Genomic DNA, 22,347 nt, shown 5'->3' with positions numbered 1-22,347 from the left:
CAAAGTAGTAGCATTTTTTTCTTCAGTGGAAAATATTTTTCCTCAAGACATGAAACCTTTTGCTGAGCACTCCCACTGGTTTAGGATGGGAACATGCAAGTGAACAATTTGAATACCAACTAGATTGCACAAACTAGGAAGTGTACTCATGCAGCTATCACCACCGTAAAACACCCACAATCTGCCACTTGAACCAACATATGCTTACTCGCTCCATTACACAATATTGGTATGAATTACATGTGAGCAATTCAATTACATGTTCATCTTTTGTGGCTACAAAACATGGTTGCATTCATAAATGGTGGTATCTGTGTGCTCAAGTTCAATTATGGTTCATAAATACCTTGGTGATTCCGCACCTTTTTGATAATTATTTTAGGCAAGATATCTTAATAATTCATTGTTGCAAAACTGATGGACTAATCAGTTGTTTGCAGTTTGATGTTTTATTAACTGAAAGGGTATAGTTCAGCTGAGGCGATGTGTCTGATTAGGCTCCACATATTTCTAGATATAAAGTGTTGTTAGAAAGGTTTACATTTTGGGGGTAGCACTTTTAAAAATAAAGGATAGCACAATGATTTTCATTCCAGATAATTTGAGAAGGAATTAGACGTTAGAAAGTCATAGCCCATATTTGATTTTCTTTTTGAGTTTGAGACAATCATGAGCGTGATTTGCAGCTGTCGTAACCAGTCTAATTATTACCCTAATTATTCCTATTATTTTTGGATGGTGTTTGCTAGGAGCCCCATAATTTCTAGAGACTGAGGGAACACTTGGTAAATTGCACAAATGTCCTGTCAGTTTTGTGATTTTTTAGATTTTTTCTTTTTAATATATATATATATATATATATATATATATACACACACACACACGCATATATTACCTACTGGCGGTCGCCGGTAGGTAGTTATAGTTAGAACCTAGTTTCCGTTGAAAAAGAAGTGACTTATTATTACACAGAAATTGACTCTCACTTCAGATTACGCCTGGAAAGTTTGCATGTAATCTGTTAAGCGGGGGCTGTGAAAAGAAGAGGGGGGACTCCCAAAACGCGTTTTCCCCATGTTAATTGCCATAGGGATTTTAAACACAACTACAGCCTGAAACACTGGATGAATTTACACCAAATTTGGCAGAAACCTAGTTCTTGGTCTAGAAAACACAATTTTTGTGATTTTGTGTAAATCCATTCAGTAGTTTTCTCGTTAATAAATTAAAACCAAATTTGTATGGACGCTGATCCTCCCTGGATTCGGAGAAAAAGCAAGGCTTTGATTGGCTGGCTGTAACTTGACAGAAAAGTTAAGGTCACCATTTTGTTTCTTGCATTGCATGGGGTGTGGGATAAAACTGTGTAAAACATGTAAGGGATTGGGATACAGGTATCCTGACCCCATAGGACACATGAGGGGTTCCTTAGGGGACCCTTCATGGGCAACAAATTGTCCTTTTTCTATGGATGATCCATAGATCCTCAAATCCGCCCCGAATTCTCCTCAGACCCTCCTCGAATCCAGGGAAAAAAGCAGTGCCCTGATTGGCCACAATCTGACGGAAATTTTAACATATGCGTTACAAAAACCATAGAAATTCACTGAAAAAAAACAAAGGTTACAGGGACATTAAAGTTAGGTTGACTTTTTACCCTTACAAAACCATAGAAATTCAGCAGTTATAGTTATACTTATCTGAAGAAGTTATAACTTGTGCCTCAAAGTAACTTTGGGCAACAGGTTATAGTTTCTTAACATAAGTATAACTATAACCGCTAAATTTCTATGAATTTGTATGGGTAAAACGTCAGGCTAACTGCCTAACTATATATGTTCACAAAAAAAACTAAAAGTAATGTTATAGTTAGGTAAATGTCATTGACCGCATTAACATTTTGTTTTGAACTCAGAGAACAACAGAAATTCACCAGTTATAGGAAGCAGCCTCATCTTCCTATGCCTTTATAGACTCCAGGGTCCCCGTTTCCTGGGACAGCCCTTATTTTAAAGGGGAGGGGGCCACACAGCCCCCCTCCCTGAGCCTAATTAGGTCCTGGAGACCCTCTTCCCCCAGACTAAAATATAAATAAAAAATGGACTCCTCCCTGAGCCTTTTCAGTTATAGGGGCACCCACCAACCATAACATTGGGGGTAATGGGGAGAGCCCCAGGGCCCTGCGGTCACAGCAGGCTCCCCATTTGGTACATGAGCCAGCATTGGCCTCGCCTGAAGCAATCTGTTGTTGTTGTTTCTCTGCCCGCATCAGTGCGGGCAGTGAAGCAGAGCACAAGTCTCCTACCAGTCAGCAGTAACATTTTTAATCTCCCTCTCACTTAGATCAGACTTGTTTGCTCCCATTTGGCAGGCAATTTGAAAATGCTCCAGCCAGGTGGGAGCAAAATACACTTCCCTGCCTGCGCTGGTGCAGGCAGGGAAACTACTGTGTCCCGGTGGTGGGCTCCCAGGGACACAGTAAGTGATTACTTGGCCCAGTGAATGGGGTCCCTGGGGCCTTTCTGGGCTTGAGGAGGGTGGCTGTGAGCCTTTCCCAAATCTCCCTAAACAATAAATTTACCCTCACAGGACTACTAATTTATCTTTCTACAGGCCCCTCCACAGCTTTCAGAAAAACACTCACAAATTACCTGGCCCGCTAGTTATAAAACATGCAGATTTCAATATTATTGGTGACCTGAACCTTCATTTCGATGCAGCTCAAGGCAGTGAAGTGCACAACTTTTTGGAAGACCCTACAGCTATGCATCTGTCCCAATTAGTTGTAGGTGCTACACACTGCCAGCCACCTTCTCAACCCTGTGTTTTCAAATTTAATCAATCCACAATTTCTACCCCCTGGCCAGTGTCCTGGATTGACCACTAAATGGTTCCCATGACTATCAACATTAATTCTCCAGGAATGCACCTGGGCTCCTAACACCATTTTGAAACGACCATGGTAGAAATTGAATTTACAGGAATTTTAAAATTTAATTCAGGTTAGCTGTCCCAAATTGGCTTCCAAAGTGGTAGTTTACTTCATTGGGGCCCGACTCAGCATGTTGCCCCCACTCAGCTCAACCTCTCTACAAGCCTTTTGTAACCAAGTCAAATCTGGCTCACCTGATTTGACCCTATTAGACCCCACTTTATCCTAAAACTCCAAGATCTACTCCCATCCTTTCCAAAAATGTACTGAAACCTACAAACCAGATCCCAGTACCAGTGCTCTTTCCCTTAAATTGTACTGAAATTCTGCAAACCCAAATGGCATGGACTTTACCACCCGTGTAAGGCCCTAGTAAATGGTACCAATGGTACCCAGGGCAGGGATGGTAAAGAGGTCACCAGCTCTGCAGCACTGATTGTGCCACCCTGTATGACCCAAGTAAAAGCAAAACCTGCAGAACTGCCTTAGCCTGCATGAGCAGCTTTTCTGCTCTAATTCGACTCTGCCCACACCAGGTGCAATGCTTCACTGACCATAGCACTGGTCAGTCCCCCCTAAGGCAGGCCTCCTATATTACAGGAGAGAGGGGGCCTTTTGTTGTGAGTATGTACATATATGCGCAAGCATATATGACCCTGTGATATCATTTAAAAATGTAATGCTATCACAGGTGACCAGCAGTCCATAGGATAACATGGGCTGGCACCCAGGCAGTCCCCAAATGACCAGCTTCATGATGGGCCGGCCGATTTCCCCCCCATGTTTGGTGTCAAACACCAAGGTTTTTAACTCTGAGTATGATTCTCGTGCCCAGGATTATTTAGCATGTACCTTGGTGGCGTCCTTAGAGGATGCCCACCAAGATGCCAGCTTTCTCTTGAATTGGCAGGCTCTCCTTAGCCATTTGCCGCCAAGACAAGAGTCTTTCCTCCTGCTAGTTGTACTAACACATCTCCACAGGATGGAGACAAAGGAACTGGCCAGGAAGGAGGTCACATCTCCTTTCTCCCAGGATTACTACTGTTTACAGTAATCAAGGCATTGAGCTTCAAAGTCTTTCACCACCCTTGATGTGTAATCTCTTATTTCCCACTCGAGGTCAAAGCCCTTCTCGCCCTGTCCAAGCTGACAGGCGGGAAAATTAGTTATTCAGGAGGCATACACCTTCAAAAGGCTAGCCACACCTTTAGGGTGGTCTAGGAGGTCTGTGCAGCCGAGGGAAGGTTCTGCCATGTTGGTAAATCTTAGAAATAGTGGGTTCTGGGAAGAAAAGTGATGCACTCCCATAGGAAGTTGTCACTTCAGGGGCGGACTAGCTACAGAGACCAGTAACCCATTGGCCACTGTTACTCACACCGTTAACGCCCCCGAACCAGGATTTAAGGGGCTCCCCGGCACCAGATTATCAGTTATGACTTTGAATCTGACAAGGGGCACAAAGAAGATGCCGTCACTGACGAGAGGACTTGGAACTCCGTTGCTGTACAAAGAGAGGACACTTAAGTGCCATGAGGAGACCATATACTGGAACTGTATGATTGATTTGTACCTGTGGTGAAAACTCGTTGCTCCCAGCAAGAAGAACTCTAGTGAATGCCAGAAACTAAAGAAGACTTTCCTAACTGTTGGTACCAGTCACCTGCCTGCAGAAGAATCATTGTCCTGAAGTCCCAAGAAGTGCAACCTGTCTGGCCCCTTGTGAGGGAGCCCAAAGAAAGTCAATGATCTTGACCCTGGGAGTAGTAGTGAGGTTGTCACCAAGTTTCGAGCCGCTACCTCCTTTCGGACGTTCTCCAGCCAACGAAGTAACCGTGTACTACTTTTGCTGCTGCCAAGGATTGTCTGTTGCCAGCCTTGTAGCCAACAGCCTCTCGAACATCACTGACTCAAGAGCAGTTCCCTGCATAGTGACCGACGGCCTCAACCCCAATCCTGAGATCCTGCATCCTGAAGGAGGTGACTTCTAGATGAGCAATAAAGTATCTTTGGCACAACGAATCCTGTGATTGACAGATGCAAGGCCACCTCTGCACCCGGAGCTGACGGACGTGTTGGCAAAGTTCCTGCTGTCGAATCCGGGTCCTGGGACCCCAAAGGCCTCTAGGCCTCTATTCTCCAAGGAAGACTGGTTGCATTGGCAATGTTTAATTTACATCCACTACCAGAATGTATAGTGGGTGTGGGTAAGAATTCATCATGATGCGATTTTAGTGGTGTTGCTCATGTCACAAAAGTCATCAATATGTGACAGTTTATCTATTATGTTAATCAAAAGCACTAATGGTTTAAACATCGAAAGTGTACTGACACATTTTATTAATGTACAGTCATTTATAATGTAGAGTTCCACGCAGTTGGTACTTGAACTAAATCAAGTGTTTGCAAGATTTAAGTGATATAATGTTATAATTTAGGCTTTAGATTAACAGAATATATTTAAACGATATTGAATTCCTAATGATTAATGATTTAAATATGTGAGCAAAAATAGAAGAAATCTATTTCTCTATCATATCTAATGAAATGCATTAACAGAGTTCTTTTTCATTTAAAATAAATGTAACATGCACATTATTGAAGCATTATTAAGGATGAACTTATAATTTTGCATATTGAATGTGTTGTAATAATTAAATATATTGCTTTAATTTTTTGCGTTAGCCTAAGTGAGGCCTGTTAAGGTTGTATTTCGTGACTGTGCAGGAAATGTTGATTCATTTTTTCATGATGTGAGCTTTCTTTCAGACTTCCTTCCCATGAGAAGACTAGCTTTTGGTAATAGACTTTATTGTTTAGACATAGAGAGAATTTATCATAGTGTCCTTGACCACAGAACATTGCCCGTAAACGTGGTTTGTGCGTGTGATTATATGATGGTTGATTCAGGGTGATTTGAGAGAATAGTATAAATTAAAATTGACTTAGAAAGCCCACATCAAATCCTAAATAAATTACGTTTTTTAATTTCACTATTATCTACCATAATTGGGGGGAGATGTGAAGTCCTACTTAAAGCCCTAGCCCAGCCTCCTACTTATGTATTCTTAGTTTAATGTAATTGCACCTACTAATGACAACATAAGGCAAGAAACGCACAAAAGGTGATGGGAGGGATGCTTGCAATATTTCTAACCACTGGAGATCGCCTATGCGTAGCATCCCAACCCATCATGTTTTTGCTCACCCTCCCACCTTAGTTTGAACTCAGCCGTATACAAATCAGCCTAGACTCCACTCCTCATGGGATCATTCCAGCTGGAACTGCCAGGTCCTCCCCGAACCCAAGACCGTTTTCACCTTAGTTACGGGCTCATCAGCCCGGTACAGCCTGGTTCCATTGACACAGTAAGCATGGGACCCACGTCTGGGCATACTCATGCCACCTAAATTGGTACATGAAACACACAAAAGGTGATGGCAGGAATGTTTGCAATTTTTCACAATACTGGCGATCGCTGGGGGTAGCATCCCAACCTATCCTTCTTTGCTCACTATGGCACCTCAGTTTGGACCCAGCTGTATACAGTTCAGCCTTGACCCTGCTCCTCATGGGAGTGGTCCAGCCGAACCGCCAGGCCTTGTTCTCCTTGAACTGGAACACATGCAAACCATGACAGTTTTCACCCTAGTTATGAGCTCATCAGCCATGTTCAGTTTGGTACCAGTGACAGTGTGCATGGGACCCATGTCTGGGCATACACATGTCAATTAGTGCGGTACATAACAGGGGGAGTGGGGGATATGTGACTTTCCTATCTAACCGCCTAGCCAGGGCCCTTTTTACGTGGTCTTAGTTTAATGTAAGTGCACATTCCAATTACTGCCGTAAGGCAAGCACTAGATTTCATGTCAGCAGTTACCCAAACACATCTTCAAACATATTTATGTTTTTTTTTCCATTCTTTGTATGTGATGATATGTTGTTTGGGCCTATGCAAACACTTTGTATGTACTTTGTGTCCACAAAGAATCCTATTTTGTGTGTCAAACATTTATCTTTATTTATGATACCTTGAATAAGGTACCACTGCCCTAAATTGCAAGCATGTTGCCAGTCACAGATATAGTTTGAAACCATATATGGCCATGTAACTCAGAGATAACACCCAATAGTTGCTTTTACATGTATTAAACTATCTATGCTGTTTATGTTAACAAGGATGCCATCTTCACTGCAAACCCACCTATTCTTTCCACTCATTCAGTATTGGGTGGTTTAGCAGATGCAAAATATGTCACAGATGCATATATGTAGAACAGATGGTAATGATGTACTTTTGAAATGAACAAATATACATTCTTTAATATGTGACAAATGTGTCTGATCAAAATACCTTTCATGTAATTCTCTTTTGTAACTTGTACAACTCACAAAGAAAGAGACTTTTATTGCTGTTGTTGAAAGTTAGGAATTTGGCCCAGTGTCGGCCAGCTTTTATATTCTTACACTCTGCCAACTATATATGTTTTTAATGTTATGTCCAAATTTCTTTGGGCCACTGTCAGACATAGAAAGTCGGCTCTTTTTAAGTAGAACGGGAGTCAGGCTTCATCTTAGCCGTGTGCATTTTTATGTATTGATTTTATGCTGTGCTTTTATGATTTTAACAAAAATCGAATAAAGCTGAGTTTGATTTGATGCACAAATGGTTTTAGTGTTTCCTTGTTGGCCACTTTCAAAGGTAGCTAGCTGCCTGCTATAAAATTAATGGTAACAGGCAAATAGGTTCATTTTTAGTTTTCATGAACTCCAGGAGTTGACCAGTTGAACTAGAGGGTTTAAGGGCTGTCAGAGAAAGACATTTCACATAGAAGGAAAATCATAAGATCCATTTATTTCTGAAAGGCCTTGATTACAGGATTTCTTGTAATTGTGATGGGACTGGTAAAAGCAGTTACTTATCCCATTGGAATTATAAGGTCCCAATCATATCCACAGAATCTGTAAGTGTCAATCGAAAACTCGAATGCTGAAAGCAACAGAAATCTCTGAACTTAAATCTTAGAAAGAATGAGGAATTACTGGTGAAATTGGACGCAGTATTGCCAGTTTCAGAAGTGAGGGGGAAAAATTTATGGAAATATACAGGGCCAGATCCGGCACACTTGTGGTGAGGTCCTGAATGTGTAATGCACTGGCTCTGGCAGAATGTCTTTTGGGGTCTGAATTTACCTTTAACTAGTTACTACAGGGCTATGTCTGATTTATAATTAACAAAATACAATTCAATTATTGCCAAGAAAGTATTAAAATCATAGTCATTTCTTGCTCTTAATACATCTATACTTGTCCTATTTTTCCAATATTTGTTAAGTACTTAAACTCACTAATTACTTCTTCTGTAACATAAAATTGTAATTTGAAAAACACATGTGTGAATGTAATTGCTCTGTTTGTGTAGAGTCTTTGGGCAATTAGTGGGATTCTAATATACTCCTAGTGGTGTCATTGGTTTGCTATGGTGAATTTCATTCATGAGACTTTACTTCAGCAGAACTGTGCTGTTTTTATAGTGAGAGGTGGAAATTGAACTCCTCAGCAGTATTTCCCCGGATGAGTTCCAGCCATCACAAAGCAACATTTATTTTTTCTTGCGTGTGCCGTCTGTCTCTGTCAGGCAGGAGTGCTGTGTATAGATTTCTGTTTTTAATTGTCTGTTCTTTTTCCTTAAGCTCCATAATGAAGATGATACTGCAGAGTCAGGAGATGCCGAACAGCCTTCAACATCTGCACAGACAAATCAGACTGCACAGACATCTCAAACAGTATCTTCTGAAACAGATCTGCTCCCACCACCATACAGCAGTATTCCTGTGGAAGTGGCAGCAGCAGCCGGTGAGTGCCAATGCAGTGAAATACTTGCAAGGATAGATGGGAAGCAGTAATGCTTGAAATATTTCGTAGTAGGCATTTCAAGGACTTGAATACGGGGCCTTCAGTTCCCTTGCTAGTCTGGGCAGATGACTGCTACTACTTCACATTTGTCAGCATTATTCATGTAATTTGTCATGATGTTGCAGTTTGTGGACACAAAGCTTTTTGTGTTTGTTGTGAGGTGTCACAGATCCAGATTTTTAAGTGAGTCAGATGGTTGGAGGGATTGAGTTATCTCTGAATGATGTTTACTGATGGCATACCTCGTATTGACGTGGAAACCCACATGTTAGATATTGTGGGTTCTGAGGATTTCAATGTCAACAATAGCTGATTACATAGATGCTGTACAAGACTTCAGTATGATCATGTTAGTTGATAGTCATCCTTGTAGTTGTTGATTGGGGTTGGTCTGGGGCTGCTGTTGTAGAGGGAAGTAATGGGCATGGGATCTGCTTGCATCTAGTAGCTGCGGTGGTGTAGAAGCAATAAGGACGGAGGGTCACTTTTGAAGGTGGAATTTTGTGTTCTTGAACTGAAAGGCGAGAAATGGGGGGGAATGTGGCTTTTCCGGTCCATGGTGAGTGATCTTTCAGTTGGCATAACAGTGTCGTTGTTTTTTAATGGCCCTGCTCAAAGAGCTTTTCATTGCCTAAGCTTTTGCTGTGTTTGGGGTTGTAGGTTACAGAAGACACAGTTGGTTTCAGGGTGAAGGAAGGGATGTGATGTTTTTTTTTTTTAATTTATTTTTTTAATAAGAACGTTTTTATTGATTTTCGATACAGTAAGTGTAGCTCTCGCCAAACCAGTACATGGGTTACAAAAAAGTTCCCAATAGACCCGCCTCCCCAAATAGTCCTCTACGTGCCACACCTGGTGTGAGTCCTGTTACTCAACTCAACCATGTCCTTACAGACTGTAGCGGGCCCAGCATTTGCCCCAGACTGTCATACTTGTGGGGCCGTCTGCGTGCAGCATAGATGGTCTCCTCCACTTTTGTGCTCCAGGCGTTGCCTTTTCTCCGGGCGATGCCTTTTCTCCAGGCCACCAGAGGAGGTGCTGTAGGGGACATCCAGTGTTTAGGTAGGTCATTTATGGCCAACATTGTCTCTATCCCCACCAATATCCTGTCCCATCGGTGTCCTACCATGTCCTCAAGGATGCCTAATAATGCAAGCCTAGATTTCACCTCAATTTGCTGTCCCACCACCCCAGATAATGTGGCAAGGACATGTGAAGGATGTTATTTCTTTGGACAGGAATTAAGGGCTCAAAACCGTAGCTTAGTATGTTTTTCTTTATTCTGCTAATATGTGCCTTATCACAGCATGTAAAATGCACATCTGTGGATAGAGTATGTATCATGATGCTGTTTCACAAGGACACTGACAATATGTCAGCTTGCAATTTATTTACAGAATTATTTGTATTTATTTGTGACCAGAGAAGAGTGTTTTGAAACCTATAACAACCAGATACTGATAGGAATGACATAAATGCACTTTGTGTGGTAAAGGAAGAAATAGATGAAGTATTAATTGGTGAGGGATGAGACATGACAATGACTACTATTTGTGTTTATGTACCCCAAAAACGCTTCTTTCAAGAAATGCAAACAAACACAAATGATGGACGGAACGCAGAAGCAATCAAATATTCACCCCAGTCACAGATCTAGGTTTAATCCATCAATTCTTTTGCTCACCATCCCATATCAGTTTGGACCCAGCCATATGCTAATCAGTCTTAACCCTGTTTCCCATGGGAACAGTCCAGCCCAGACTGCTAGACCAGGTCCTCCCTGTACCAGAAACAAGTACCCTGGGACCGGTTTTGGGATATCACCCTTCATCAGCCAGACTAGATTGAATCTGGTGGCATAGCAAGCATGGGACCCACATTTGGCCATACCCTTCCCACTTAGGGCAACAAATTAAAAAAGAACAGATGACGGACGGGGTTGCGTGTTGGTGAGCAAAAGAACTGATGGATTAAACTCAGATCTGTGAATGGGGGTGAATGTTGAATTAGTTCTGAATTCCATCCATCATTTGTGTTTGTTTGCTTTTGTTGCCCTTAGTGCGCCGGGTATGCCCAGATGTGGGTCCCTGGATCACTAAGCCACATGTGAATGGTAGGGATAGAACATAGGAATAGATTTGAAAAGGGGAATTTAAAGTTAGGATAGAATGATGAGAATAGATTTGAAAAGAGGAATTAGTACTTGTTTTGTTGTGTGTGCTTGTTAGTTGAGTGGCATGGCTAAAAATGAGGGGTGAAAGTTTGAGAAGAATATTTGGTAATTCAAGGTAGTCAGAAAGGTTTGGAATGAGAGAGAGGGAGAAGGGATGGGAATGACGGGAAAGATTTTTTAAAAATAGCAAAATGTAAATATTTTATACTTACAGATCACAAATGTGTTTTTTATTTATGTAGATAAGTGGGCTACTGCTTTTGACACTTAGATCATTTTCTTACTTTCAGTGGTTGACCCTTATATTCTTCCCAACTTTGTAGCCTTCAATCCTCCTGTTTTTGCTGGCCTTTTGACTCTGCACACTTTGCCACCGCTTACCAGTGCTAAAGTAAACATATTCTCTCCCCAAAACATGGCAACATTGGTCCACAACCAGTCGGCAAACTCAATCCACTTGTAAGTCCCACATAAAGTGATACAGCTTTTACGCAGGGCCCATAAATCAAATGCCAGTAGTGGGCCTGCAGCACACACTGTACCTCTTACTTAAGTAGCCTTTCAAACACATCCCTGGCCTGCCGTTGCAGCCTCTGTGCACAACAGTTAAACTGCTCTTTTGACCTGGCGAAGTAAACCTTTTGCCAGGCCTAAACCTTCTTTTATTTTTTTCTTCATAACAAATTTTATTGTGTTTTCTACATGAACCACCCAAACCTTCCTTTTTCGGGTCGAGCATGCAAGGGCTCTGGCCAGGGCTCTGACCTGTTATAATCTCTCTGTGGGCTTTTAACCACGCCCACTCTTGCTAATCAATTTTTGTTGTGCTAGTCTTAAATGCTTCATTTTTATTGGTGCATTTTGTGAAATGTCCCTCCTTTGTGTGCTGAGTTCCCGCCCCAGGCGATTTAACTAAGTGAACATTTTTGTTGGCCATCACATTACATCACGCTTCCTCCTGTTACAGCGTGCAATGGCCCCTCCTTTGGTTTCAGTTTGCCTTTCATCCCAGCCGCGATCCTTTCTAGACATTCAGACAGGGAACCAGTAACTCTTGTGCTCACGCTCATGGCAGCGGTGGGGCTTTGAATCAGCTTGCTTCTGTCAACTGTTTTACTTTTCATTTTCAATTTATGTGGCAAGGAAAGTCCAGCTAGGAATTTACGCTAGTAGCTCTAGCAAATGCAAAACCCATTGCATTGCAAATGCTTATTAATACATGTGGGTTAACCCCTAGGGCAGGCCCTACACAGGCTAGAGGGCAGGGTGTCATTTAAAAAAGCAGCACATATACCTTGTAGTTTTTGTGTCCCAGTATGAAAAACCCTTTAATTTGTTTTTCACAACTGCAAAGTGTGTCTCTCCTATAGGATATGTTAGGGCTACATTAATATTGTTCGTTAAATGATAACTCTCAATTGAGAGCAGGAAGGGAGATTGAGTTTGGTCTCTAAAGGATTGTAATTTAAAATCCTCTTTAATGGTAATGTTGGATTTTAAGTCACAATTCTGAAAATGTCACTTTTGGAAAGTTGCCATTTTCTTGTCTTAACCATTTTGTACCTGTATCCTGGGTCACATGACTAGGTGTACATGTAAGTTAGTCTTTGTGTTGTTCCCAGACCTTGAGAGAAAGTGGGAATAGGTGTTGTCGGATGGGCCATAGCAGTCAGGATGAGGGGGAGGAGCTGCCATCTGTCACTCTTGCACATCGCAAAGGCTCTCTCTCAAATGGTTCCCACATAAACACAGGGTTGAAGAGGGGGTGTGTGGCCCCCAGAAACATCCCAATGTGTGGCAAAGATGGGCAGATTATAGGGGAATAGCCCTGGCACCAGTCAGTCAATTACAGCAAACCATGGAGATGGAGAGATCATAGCATTTCAGGGGCAGGAGGTGGTCCCGTAGGAGTATGTATGTATGTATGCAGGAGTATGTATGCCAAATTCATTGTGTGCTGTGATTGGTCGTGTACCATTGTTCAACATGTGGGTGTGAGTGGGTGTGGAAGGAGGCAGGCCAGTCTTTCTCACACAGATTATCCCATGCTTCTTTGTTTTGAGATTGTTGTAATGTTTCCTTCTCAATTTTGATTATATGGGCCAGGTTGACTGTACTGTATTTTCCTTTTCTTGCAAACGAATAAAATATGGCAAAAAAAAGAGGGGGGATGTGTAAAATAAAATACATTTAAAAAAAATGTTATATCATATTTTTGTCTCAAAAACGTATATGTACACTATTTTCAAAAATTTGCCTGCACTCCTACAACGACCAAGAGAGCAGATGAATGTCCTAGCTAAAGGCACACCAGTCTACATGCAAGCAAAAATGACTTTGTCTTAATCTGGAATTATACTACTGCTGTAGATTGTAACTCTATTTCCAGGATCATTTAATCCAGGAAATAACATCAATAAAACAACCTGAAGTAATGTGACTCCTGTAAAGGTTGAAGTCCTTAAAGCTAAAGAAACTGTCCACGCAAATGCAAATAGTGACTTTTGGAAACAATAAAGGGGTAATGTTGATAGTGTAAATACAGCGTTGGAATCATTTTAACATTCAGTAGAGAGGAAAAGACAATTTACACACTTATGGAGGTGCAAAAGTGGCCTTGCTTCATTGATGTGTATGTGACAAGCCCGGGATTTATATAAAGGCGCTGTTTCCATTTTGGAAAGGTAAAAAGTAGATGCTTTGTCTCAAGCGTTAGATTGGTAAGGCAAATTTGCTAAAAGAGCTTTTCCCAACATTGAAGTAGACTGGGGCTTATAATTACATTTCAGAAGACAGTCCAGTGATTTGTTTCATAGTAACTAAAGTTTAAAAGTTCTCTGGATGGTGGTTTACTGTGGCGGAGGACAGGAATACCCAGAGAATATTGATGATCACCTATTATGTTACCAACAAAAAGAAACCTAGTAGAGGGAGCATTTTACTTCACCCTTATTGTTGCTTCCTGGTTCTGTCACTCCTCTGATGTTCCTGTTCTGTCTAGTGAGTTTGTCGAGGATCGTTGTAAAAAAGCGGATGAACAGAATAGATTACGGGGAACAGGCCTGCCCAACACCCGATAGGACAGGGAAGGGGTTGGTTTTTCATCCGTTAAACAATGCTGTGCTAGAGATCTCAATATGTGGTCACTGTGTTATGAAAGAAGTCACCTAGTTCCAGTGCTTTGAGTGTCCGGCCTATGAACTCATGGGAGACGTGGTCGAACGCTTTTCTGTAAGCAGAAGGGAGGGCCTCAAGAACCAAAGGCCTATCTTGCGCCTCATTGTGGACTACAAAATCCTAGCAAAGGTAATGGCCAGTCCTCTGAAGAAGCTAATAGCAAAGATAGTCTACTCTGAACAGTCCTGCACGTACTGGGCTGATAGATCGTGGACAGTCTTGCCTGGATTTGGGAAACAATCAAGTACGGTAAGAGCTGAAAGGTTCAAGCAGCCTTGATCAGACTAGACCAGGAGAAGGTGTTCCCATTTTCTTAGCAAATGAAACAAAATATCAGCCTTTACGGACTCGTACTGCTTTTTTTTGTTTGTCCCCAGTTTTGTCTCATTATGTTTGTATTGAGTTTCATTGACTGCTTGAGAGAACCGTCTGAGGGATGCAAAAAAGTTCACTCATAATTGCATTTTGTAATGGAAACATAAGACTACAAAGCTAGTCTGCATATTAGGGAATCGAGTGGCTTTGAATAAACACTAAAAAGTCAAGCTCTACCTGATGTACAGCTGACCGGGCCTTCTACCTGTCCTGCAGTTCAATGCAAGATCGCAGTTTGATTTTAATTTAATGTGCTGTGACTGTTATGAAGCAGGAAATATCTGCTAGTGTTTGCACTTTTTGCTATTGATAACAGGGATGAAAAATTGATTAATTTAGATGCACTGGTCAAGTAACTAACTGAAGGTACGTAGATACACAAGGAGTCCATCCACTCATCCTGCTTTTTTAAAGTAGATATAAAATATATGTAGACATGTTACAATGTGTCAGAATTATTGCATTATAAATTTTTGCCAGCCATTTGATGCAGTAATTCTGATGGAGCATAAATTAGGTGTGTGGCAATGCTAGAGTCATACCTATCACCGTTTTAGATGCAAAACCGGCATGCCTGAGGTCTAGTTAGATTTCTGAGGACATCCTGATGTGTGGCTGACTATGCTGAGCATAATTAAACTTTCAGAACTGCGGGTGCAACCGCACTGCATCTGACCCAGCCCTACCAGAATTTCAGAGGTAGGACTGACCCTAACCCAACCCTACGAGTCTTTTAAAGATGAGCCTGGCAGGTGAAAGACTATGCTCCAGTCATATCTGCCTGGTTTTCAGAGGTGACACCGATAAGTGGTGCAGTGGTTGCCACATGTCTGATGCTATCTGTGACTCCTTGAGATAGTCTGAACATTTTGGACCCTGGGTCTTTTCCTTGTGGGCCTTTTATTTTAAAGCGTTATAAACTATGGACTCGAAAGTTCTGTTACGTGAAACGCTTTTGGTTAAAATCATGCAGTGACTAAAGGTGTCACATGTAAGATGTAGAAGCTGTGGGGCTAGCTACACCCCAGATGGGCCATACTGGCCATTCTGCCCTTGGAAATTTCCTGGTGGGCTGCAAGCTAGAGACCTGTTTCAGAGATAGCTAGATGGGCAGCCATGACCCAACTATGAAAACTATACAGAACCCATCTTAGTCATAGTGTTTAGATGGTTTGAGCTTTTTTGCCTGGGCTAATTTGCTTTGCCAGGCCGCTCATGTGCCCTGCATCCCTGCCCTACCAACCTTTTAGAGACAGGTTAGGGAGAGGTGCTCCTTCATGCAATGAGGTGCAGTAAAGTGCAAAACGAGACAAGGCATTCTAAAGTAAATGCATGGAGTACTTGAATCATGAGGAAATTACTCATTGTTTTCCACTCAGATTCGATTACTTACTCATTACAAGGTGGATAAAACACACAGAAGACACAAATATGGCACTTACTAGTGGCTTTCATAGGATTTCTAGAAGATCAAAGAGACGGTCACTGGCAACGGAGATGGAATTTACTTGTAGCTTGGTTGAGTACAGATGTCAAACGTCTCCATCCATACAAAAAAACAGTCGTCACTGGAAGTAGCCAATCACTTTTTTCGTGACTGGATACAAGCATTCATTCACGGCATGCTACGACAGTATTCGGTGATTTAACTGTATTTGCTATTACTAGAAAAAAATCCACTATTTGCCTTGTTTTTTACCTGACACAATGTTACTTCAAACAGAATGTTTAATAATTAACCTCTTGTCTGCTACTTGTTACAAAGGTGAAGAAAACACTAAGCGAATTCACCATGTGGTAAAGCTCAACTTATTTAAATACTTTAACAGATCAGTATTTAATATTATGTCATGATAATTTCTCTGGCAGTCATAATGTAACAGTTAAGAAAATACCCATAAATGAAACGTTTTATAGCTTACAGGCCTATTCCTGAGTAGGCGAAACAACTAAATGTATCCATGGACCTAAAGGAACAAGCTTGTCAGAGGGCACTTCACTGTGGCTTCTGGGTTTAAAAAAACAACACAGTTGCAAAGGCGTTTAAGGAGTGTTGGCTTCCAAAACTGTAGACTTTGGCAATACATTATATTTTATTTTAAATTGTATGTGCTTGTACTAATGATTGGCAGTGTCGGGCTGTGCCTGCAGGAGTGGCCCGATGTATAGATGGAACAGCAAGGCAAGAAGGCGGATCCTTCCTCTGCAGCACATCACTAACTTGACCATGCCAGTGCGCCCTCACGTGCGGCTGTGCAAACCATCTCAATCCTAGTTGTTTTCTACAGATTTCACCCTTACCTGAAATTGCAAAATAAAGTACGATTGAAGTCTTTTGTAGATCGTTGCCAGTTTGCAAATTTCTCCTCCTGCCATCAGTTTTTCCTTTTTAATGAGGTTTTCGGTAGGTCACTTGGGGTGGAACTGTCCTGCATTACAGAATAAATGCACCACTTGACTGTGTCTTTAAGTATAACCTTAATTTCTGCATGCATCTTGTTTTTTACTAGCAAGCAACCTACCTTTTATTAATTCAGTGTTAGGCTATTATTTACCTTCACTTTCAGTCTTGATGTCTCAGCTTTATAGACAGAGTGGTTATAGTCAAATAAAGAAAAATGGTGCTGTTTAATAAGCCTGTTTGCCCAGGGAAAATGTTCAGCCCATTTGTGAACTAAAAGGGGGCTGTGCAAGTATGTTCTATGATGGCTCTTCCCCTTAGGTGCTTCTTCAGGGAGGTGGTTAGATTGCTAAAATGGGGAAATTTTTCTGGCTGTGGACACAACTTAAAACATGGATGGTTATTTTTCTTTTAAAGTGCCGGAAAAAACGCATTCCCTAGGGCGTCTTGCACCTTAAATCACTGAAAGGCTACACAGAGAACACATTTTCTTTACTCATAAATAAATAATAAAACTATGTGGTATTTCCGAGTGAATAGTGACTCTTGGGACACAGTGAAGTGCACTTTGGTCGCATTCATGTAAGGTAATCTACAGCATAATCCTCTCACTAATTGCAAGATGTGAAGATTATTGCTTTGAGGCATTCCTATTTTGGAGATTTATGAATATGAATGGGGTACGGTGCATTTGGACCTCTGAGGTTGGAATTATGGTTCAGGGCATGTCCAGTCATACACAGACGCCATGTTTCGGTTGTGGTTCCAAAATAACGCTGGTTGCGTATTGCTTTTTTGTTGGAAGTCATGACTTGTGCATGTTTTTATCTATTTTTATTTTTTGCAGAAGGACACAATGACTTCTACCCAGTACCACCCCCATACAGCGTAGCTACCTCTCTCCCAACCTATGATGAAGCAGAGAAAGCCAAAGCGGCTGCCATGGCAGCAGCTGCTGCTGAAGCAGCCCAAAGAGTAAGTGAATTCTAATAAATTATCAGCTTGCATATAACTTGTAATCTACCTTGAGGGGATTCATTTAAAATAAATGTGTAAAGCACCTCTAAGTTTATGTTTACCTGTAATTTACATGAAGTGTAATTGAAGTTGCTGATTTTCTTTTTTAGGTAGATTTTCCAAATTGCAGGTTGTTGTCATTGCCACACATCTTATGACAACAGAGTGTCCTTAATTAATCCTGAATCCCTCAGTCCTTTTGCGGTCACTTATTAGATTAGAACACCTAAATCCGTACAGCGGGCCTGAGAGATTGTCAGTGCCTCTGATGATTTATAGTTTGTCACTTTCAGCAGAACAAGCTATAGTAATATACATTTCCTATATTGTGGCTTTTCTATTACCAGTGGAAAAACAGAAACTTCTATTTCTTTGAAAACCATATTGCATGGAAATTAAGTGATTAATTATGAGAATGTATTAGTTTGACATTGTTAATGTTTTGAAACTACTGTTTGCAAATTTGTGTAGGGACAGTAGTGAAACTTGTGATATATTTAGATATGCATGCATTTATATATCTGTCTGTCTGTGTGTGTGTATATATATATATATATATATATATATATATATTCACTGAAAAAAATTAAAGGGTACAGGGACGTTATAGTTAGGGAATAGAATTTAAAAAAACATATATATTCAGTTAAAAAACCAAAGGTTACAGGGATGCTATAGTTAGGCTCACATTTCACACATACAAAACCATAGAAATTCAGCAGTTATAGTTACCTGAGCTAACTATAACTTGCGCCCCCGTAATGCACTGCTTATGACCTCACATATTACATCACTCATGACATGGTCAGTGACATCACTGATGACATCACTGATGACACTTCAAAGCCCCGGGGCTTTCTCATTTAGCAATGCCCCGCAGAGGTGGAGGGGGAGGGAGCGGGTTTTCCCACATAGCAAATGTAAATGCCCCAAGAGCCTGACTCACCCGGGGGCTTGTAAAAAACAAGCCTGGGAGCCCACACTTTTTAAAAATGATTCCCCAAATTTGTGAAATCCTCGCTACCACAGATATACAAATTTGGATTTCCTTTAATTTCTCCTAAACTACTGGAGAGATTTACACCAAATTAGAGAAAGCGTGATCTGCGTACTGAAAGCTAGCTTTCTTCTGGATTTGTGGCAGTTCTGTTCAGCGATTTGGGGTGTAGTCGTATCTAAAGTTCCTATGGGAATTAACATGGGAAACACAATTTTTTTCATAAAGCTAAAATAGGCTTTAAATTGTTAACACTTTTGTACATCCCTGCCTTTTAAAATTCACTGTCTTGAAAATCGAGATTTCTAATAAAGTTGCAAAATATTTCCACAGCCATGGATTGGAGGGGCAGCACCATGTACGGCGCTTTACCGGAGAGGAGTGCTTGACTGGTGGGGTTGGATTCAGAGTAGTAGAAATTTGGCCCACAGGAAATTGCTGCCATTTAGAAAAGCACAAAATGCACCTTTTTTTCTTGTAAACCATGAATTTTCACAAAAAGTGTGAAAATAGGTGGAAATAATTTGCTCATAAAAAGGTGGGGGCTCCTGCTGTTCATAATCAAAGGGCATGCTTAAAAGGGTTGGTTGCTAATGATGGCAACCAGTGGCTTGTTGGAAACACATGGCAACAGCAGGGCACAGGTTGAACACTGGGACTGGCCAAAAGTCAGACCCTGTGACCAACCCCCTGCTGTGCATGATTGATTGATCGCTAGGCCTGCATTGGGCCAGGTCCTAATGCCAATGTCCGCTCTGCAGGGCTAAATATTGAAAATCAGGCTTAGTGGCCACTCACTACAGCAAATGTTCTGACTTTGCACATTAGATCTAGAATCATAACTTTAACCATGTTTTTTCGATGTGTATGCAATACATCCGGTATATGAAGTATCAAAGGGAATTATTTTTTTTCCTGTGTCCTTTATATGATTACGTATACATGAATGTATATAAAACTGTCATTTGAGGATGAGAACAACACTTCCAGGAATAATTATTCCAGTGGATCTGTAGTGAAACAATAGTGTTTAAGCATTGAAGGCAAACTTACAAGAACAGTAAGTGATTGCCATAGCATACCTCTTTGGGGTTTTCCCCATGATAACAGAATAACAGTGTTTGGTGAAGTGCAGGTTTGGAATTTATGTTGATTTCCAGTTGTATTTTAATAGAGCTTGTCTCAATATTTTGCAATAATTCTTTATTCAGAAACACAAATGCATGCAGTAGCAATTAAAATTATGGAATTCATATAAAGAAAACAGTCTTTTGAGATCACAGTCTTTGAATACATCTTTAGAAAATAATAGTTCTAGTGTATCTAGTGTCTGACAGATACTTAATCTTAATTCAGCAATTTAACTAACCGACTATAGGAAAGAATTCAAAGGGAAATCTCAGTTTCCTACAATCAGTATGGCCTGGGTGGGTATTATTGGGCAAGGCAGGAGAACAGTACTGGGAGAAAAAAATTGGCTGTGGGGGAAGATTAAGATACTAAACCTATGCTAAGGCTGGTCTGGGTAGTATTGCCAGGGAGGTGTGAGTGATCAGTTTCGTCAAAATGTTAGTGTGCTGCAGTAGTCAAGTGTTACTAAACAGATATCTAAACAGCAAATAACACATGACCCGGAACAAACTGTTCTTATGTGTTGGTGGGACATCTTAACAGGAAGTGCCACTCACCTAATCCATTAAGCATCAGGCCGTAGGGTAGTGATTGCCAAACCTTTTAGAACAACAGACACTTGCGACCCACCTAGCTTTAGGGACATGAGGTGGGCAATTTGTTTTTTACTGTAACTAAAGCATTGTATGGTAGCACGCTGTCATTTACAGACCACATTTTCCATTGGACTGGACACTAAATTTGCACAGACATACAGTTTCACTGATAAAATTATTTTGCACACCAATGATAATGTGTGGAAATCGGGGTTCAGTTAATATGTATGCTTTGTGCATCACCATGTGAATTGTCTTGGTTTGTTTTGATCTTATTAAAGTCTTTGTTTTCATCACACATCTGAAATACAAAAAGGTGTGCTTCTTTTTTGCTTTCCAAACTACTGAATTTGTACAGTTCATTTAGTTATGGTCATTTTTTTACGTATTACAAGAACCCTTATCCTATTGCCTGTCCTGTCACACTCCTGTACCCCAGCAAGATTGTCACATATTTCACTTTGCATTTTTTTTCTCTGACTGCAAAGTGAGAGGAGTTGGTAAACACCAATTTTCCATTTTAAATTTTTTTGTCAGAAGACATAGCTTGTTATTTTACCTCTGTCTTTGAAGTGTAGCAGACGTGTCAAGATAAATACAGAATTTAAAGGCATCATTATTTTTTGCTTAGTCTTTAGTGACCTTCCAAAAATTGGCTCGCTGCCGACCAAGGGGCGTCAGCACATAATTTGAGAAACACTGCCCTAGAGAATTTGACCTCTGACTGTCAGTCACCAGTGAGGTTACCCATACCTGGTTAAAGATTTAAAAGTGGTTGTTAATCTTGTTTATGAACCTTTCACAGTGTGCAATACTTAAGAGTTCTGCCAGCCTTTCTTGGACAGTAGGGACCGTCATTTGTGCCCAGTCTCATAGTATACATAGAAACTGCTGGTAATCTGCAGCTTGATTAGGGAGTCCCACTAATGTGGGCATGTTGTACAGTAATGGTAATTGGGCCAGTGGATGGGTAGTTGACCTACTGATTTTTAATACCTTTTCCCACATGTTGCTAATATCTTCGGATGGACAGGAACCACTTCCATTGAATGTGGGTCATTCACAGGCAGTTTCAGAGAAGACGAGCTCTAGGCAACCAGTACCGTTAATAGAGAACTTTTAACGTGAACTTTTAAAGTGCAAGAATTTAGTTTACCTTCCCTCGAATACCGATCTTGATCCCTCAAGAGAGTCGTCCAGAATTTGGGTAGCATTCCCATCTTAAGTCCTGCTGCCAGTGAAGTCTTGTGGTGTTTTTGTGTGCCTTCGAAGATTTGTTAATCATAGTACTGTTAACAGTCTTATACCACTCCTAGAAAGTGGAGCCATAAATGGAGATTGATGGTTGGGTGGTATTGGAAAGTGTATTGAAAGAGGAGCCAGGGTTTTCTGTGATCAGTGTCAGAGCTGCAGGAACTGTCAGTAGTGCAAGGAGTTCAGGCCCAGGTCTGTCTCTATGAGGGTTCGAATTTTTTTTTATTCAACATGAAGGAATACCTGTTCTAATTGATGAATCCGTCTATTGGACCATCCCGGCCTGCAGATAGGCTTACCTCCCACTAAGATATGGTACCACAGAAGTGCTGACTGTTGTATCAAAGGATAAATATGAAATAGGCAGTGTACTTTTC

The 22,347-nt window shown here is 41.0% G+C and overlaps 1 protein-coding gene across 1 annotated transcript in view; it reads left to right on the top strand.

The window, feature by feature from the left end:
• The window catches only part of NDFIP2 (Nedd4 family interacting protein 2), a 200,766-nt gene that overhangs the window by 47,055 nt on the left and 131,364 nt on the right, over window positions 1–22,347 (top strand). The window contains exons 2-3 of the mRNA XM_069205209.1: window positions 8,627–8,789; window positions 17,823–17,950. Coding sequence (XP_069061310.1) covers window positions 8,627–8,789; window positions 17,823–17,950 — 291 coding nt within the window. The remainder of the gene's footprint in view (window positions 1–8,626; window positions 8,790–17,822; window positions 17,951–22,347) is intronic.

The sequence above is a fragment of the Pleurodeles waltl genome, chromosome 8 (genome assembly GCF_031143425.1).
Source record: "Pleurodeles waltl isolate 20211129_DDA chromosome 8, aPleWal1.hap1.20221129, whole genome shotgun sequence".
Classification (NCBI taxonomy): Eukaryota; Metazoa; Chordata; class Amphibia; order Caudata; family Salamandridae; genus Pleurodeles; species Pleurodeles waltl.
Note: the sequence above shows the minus strand (reverse complement) of the source record. Positions and strands in the feature narration are given on the sequence as shown.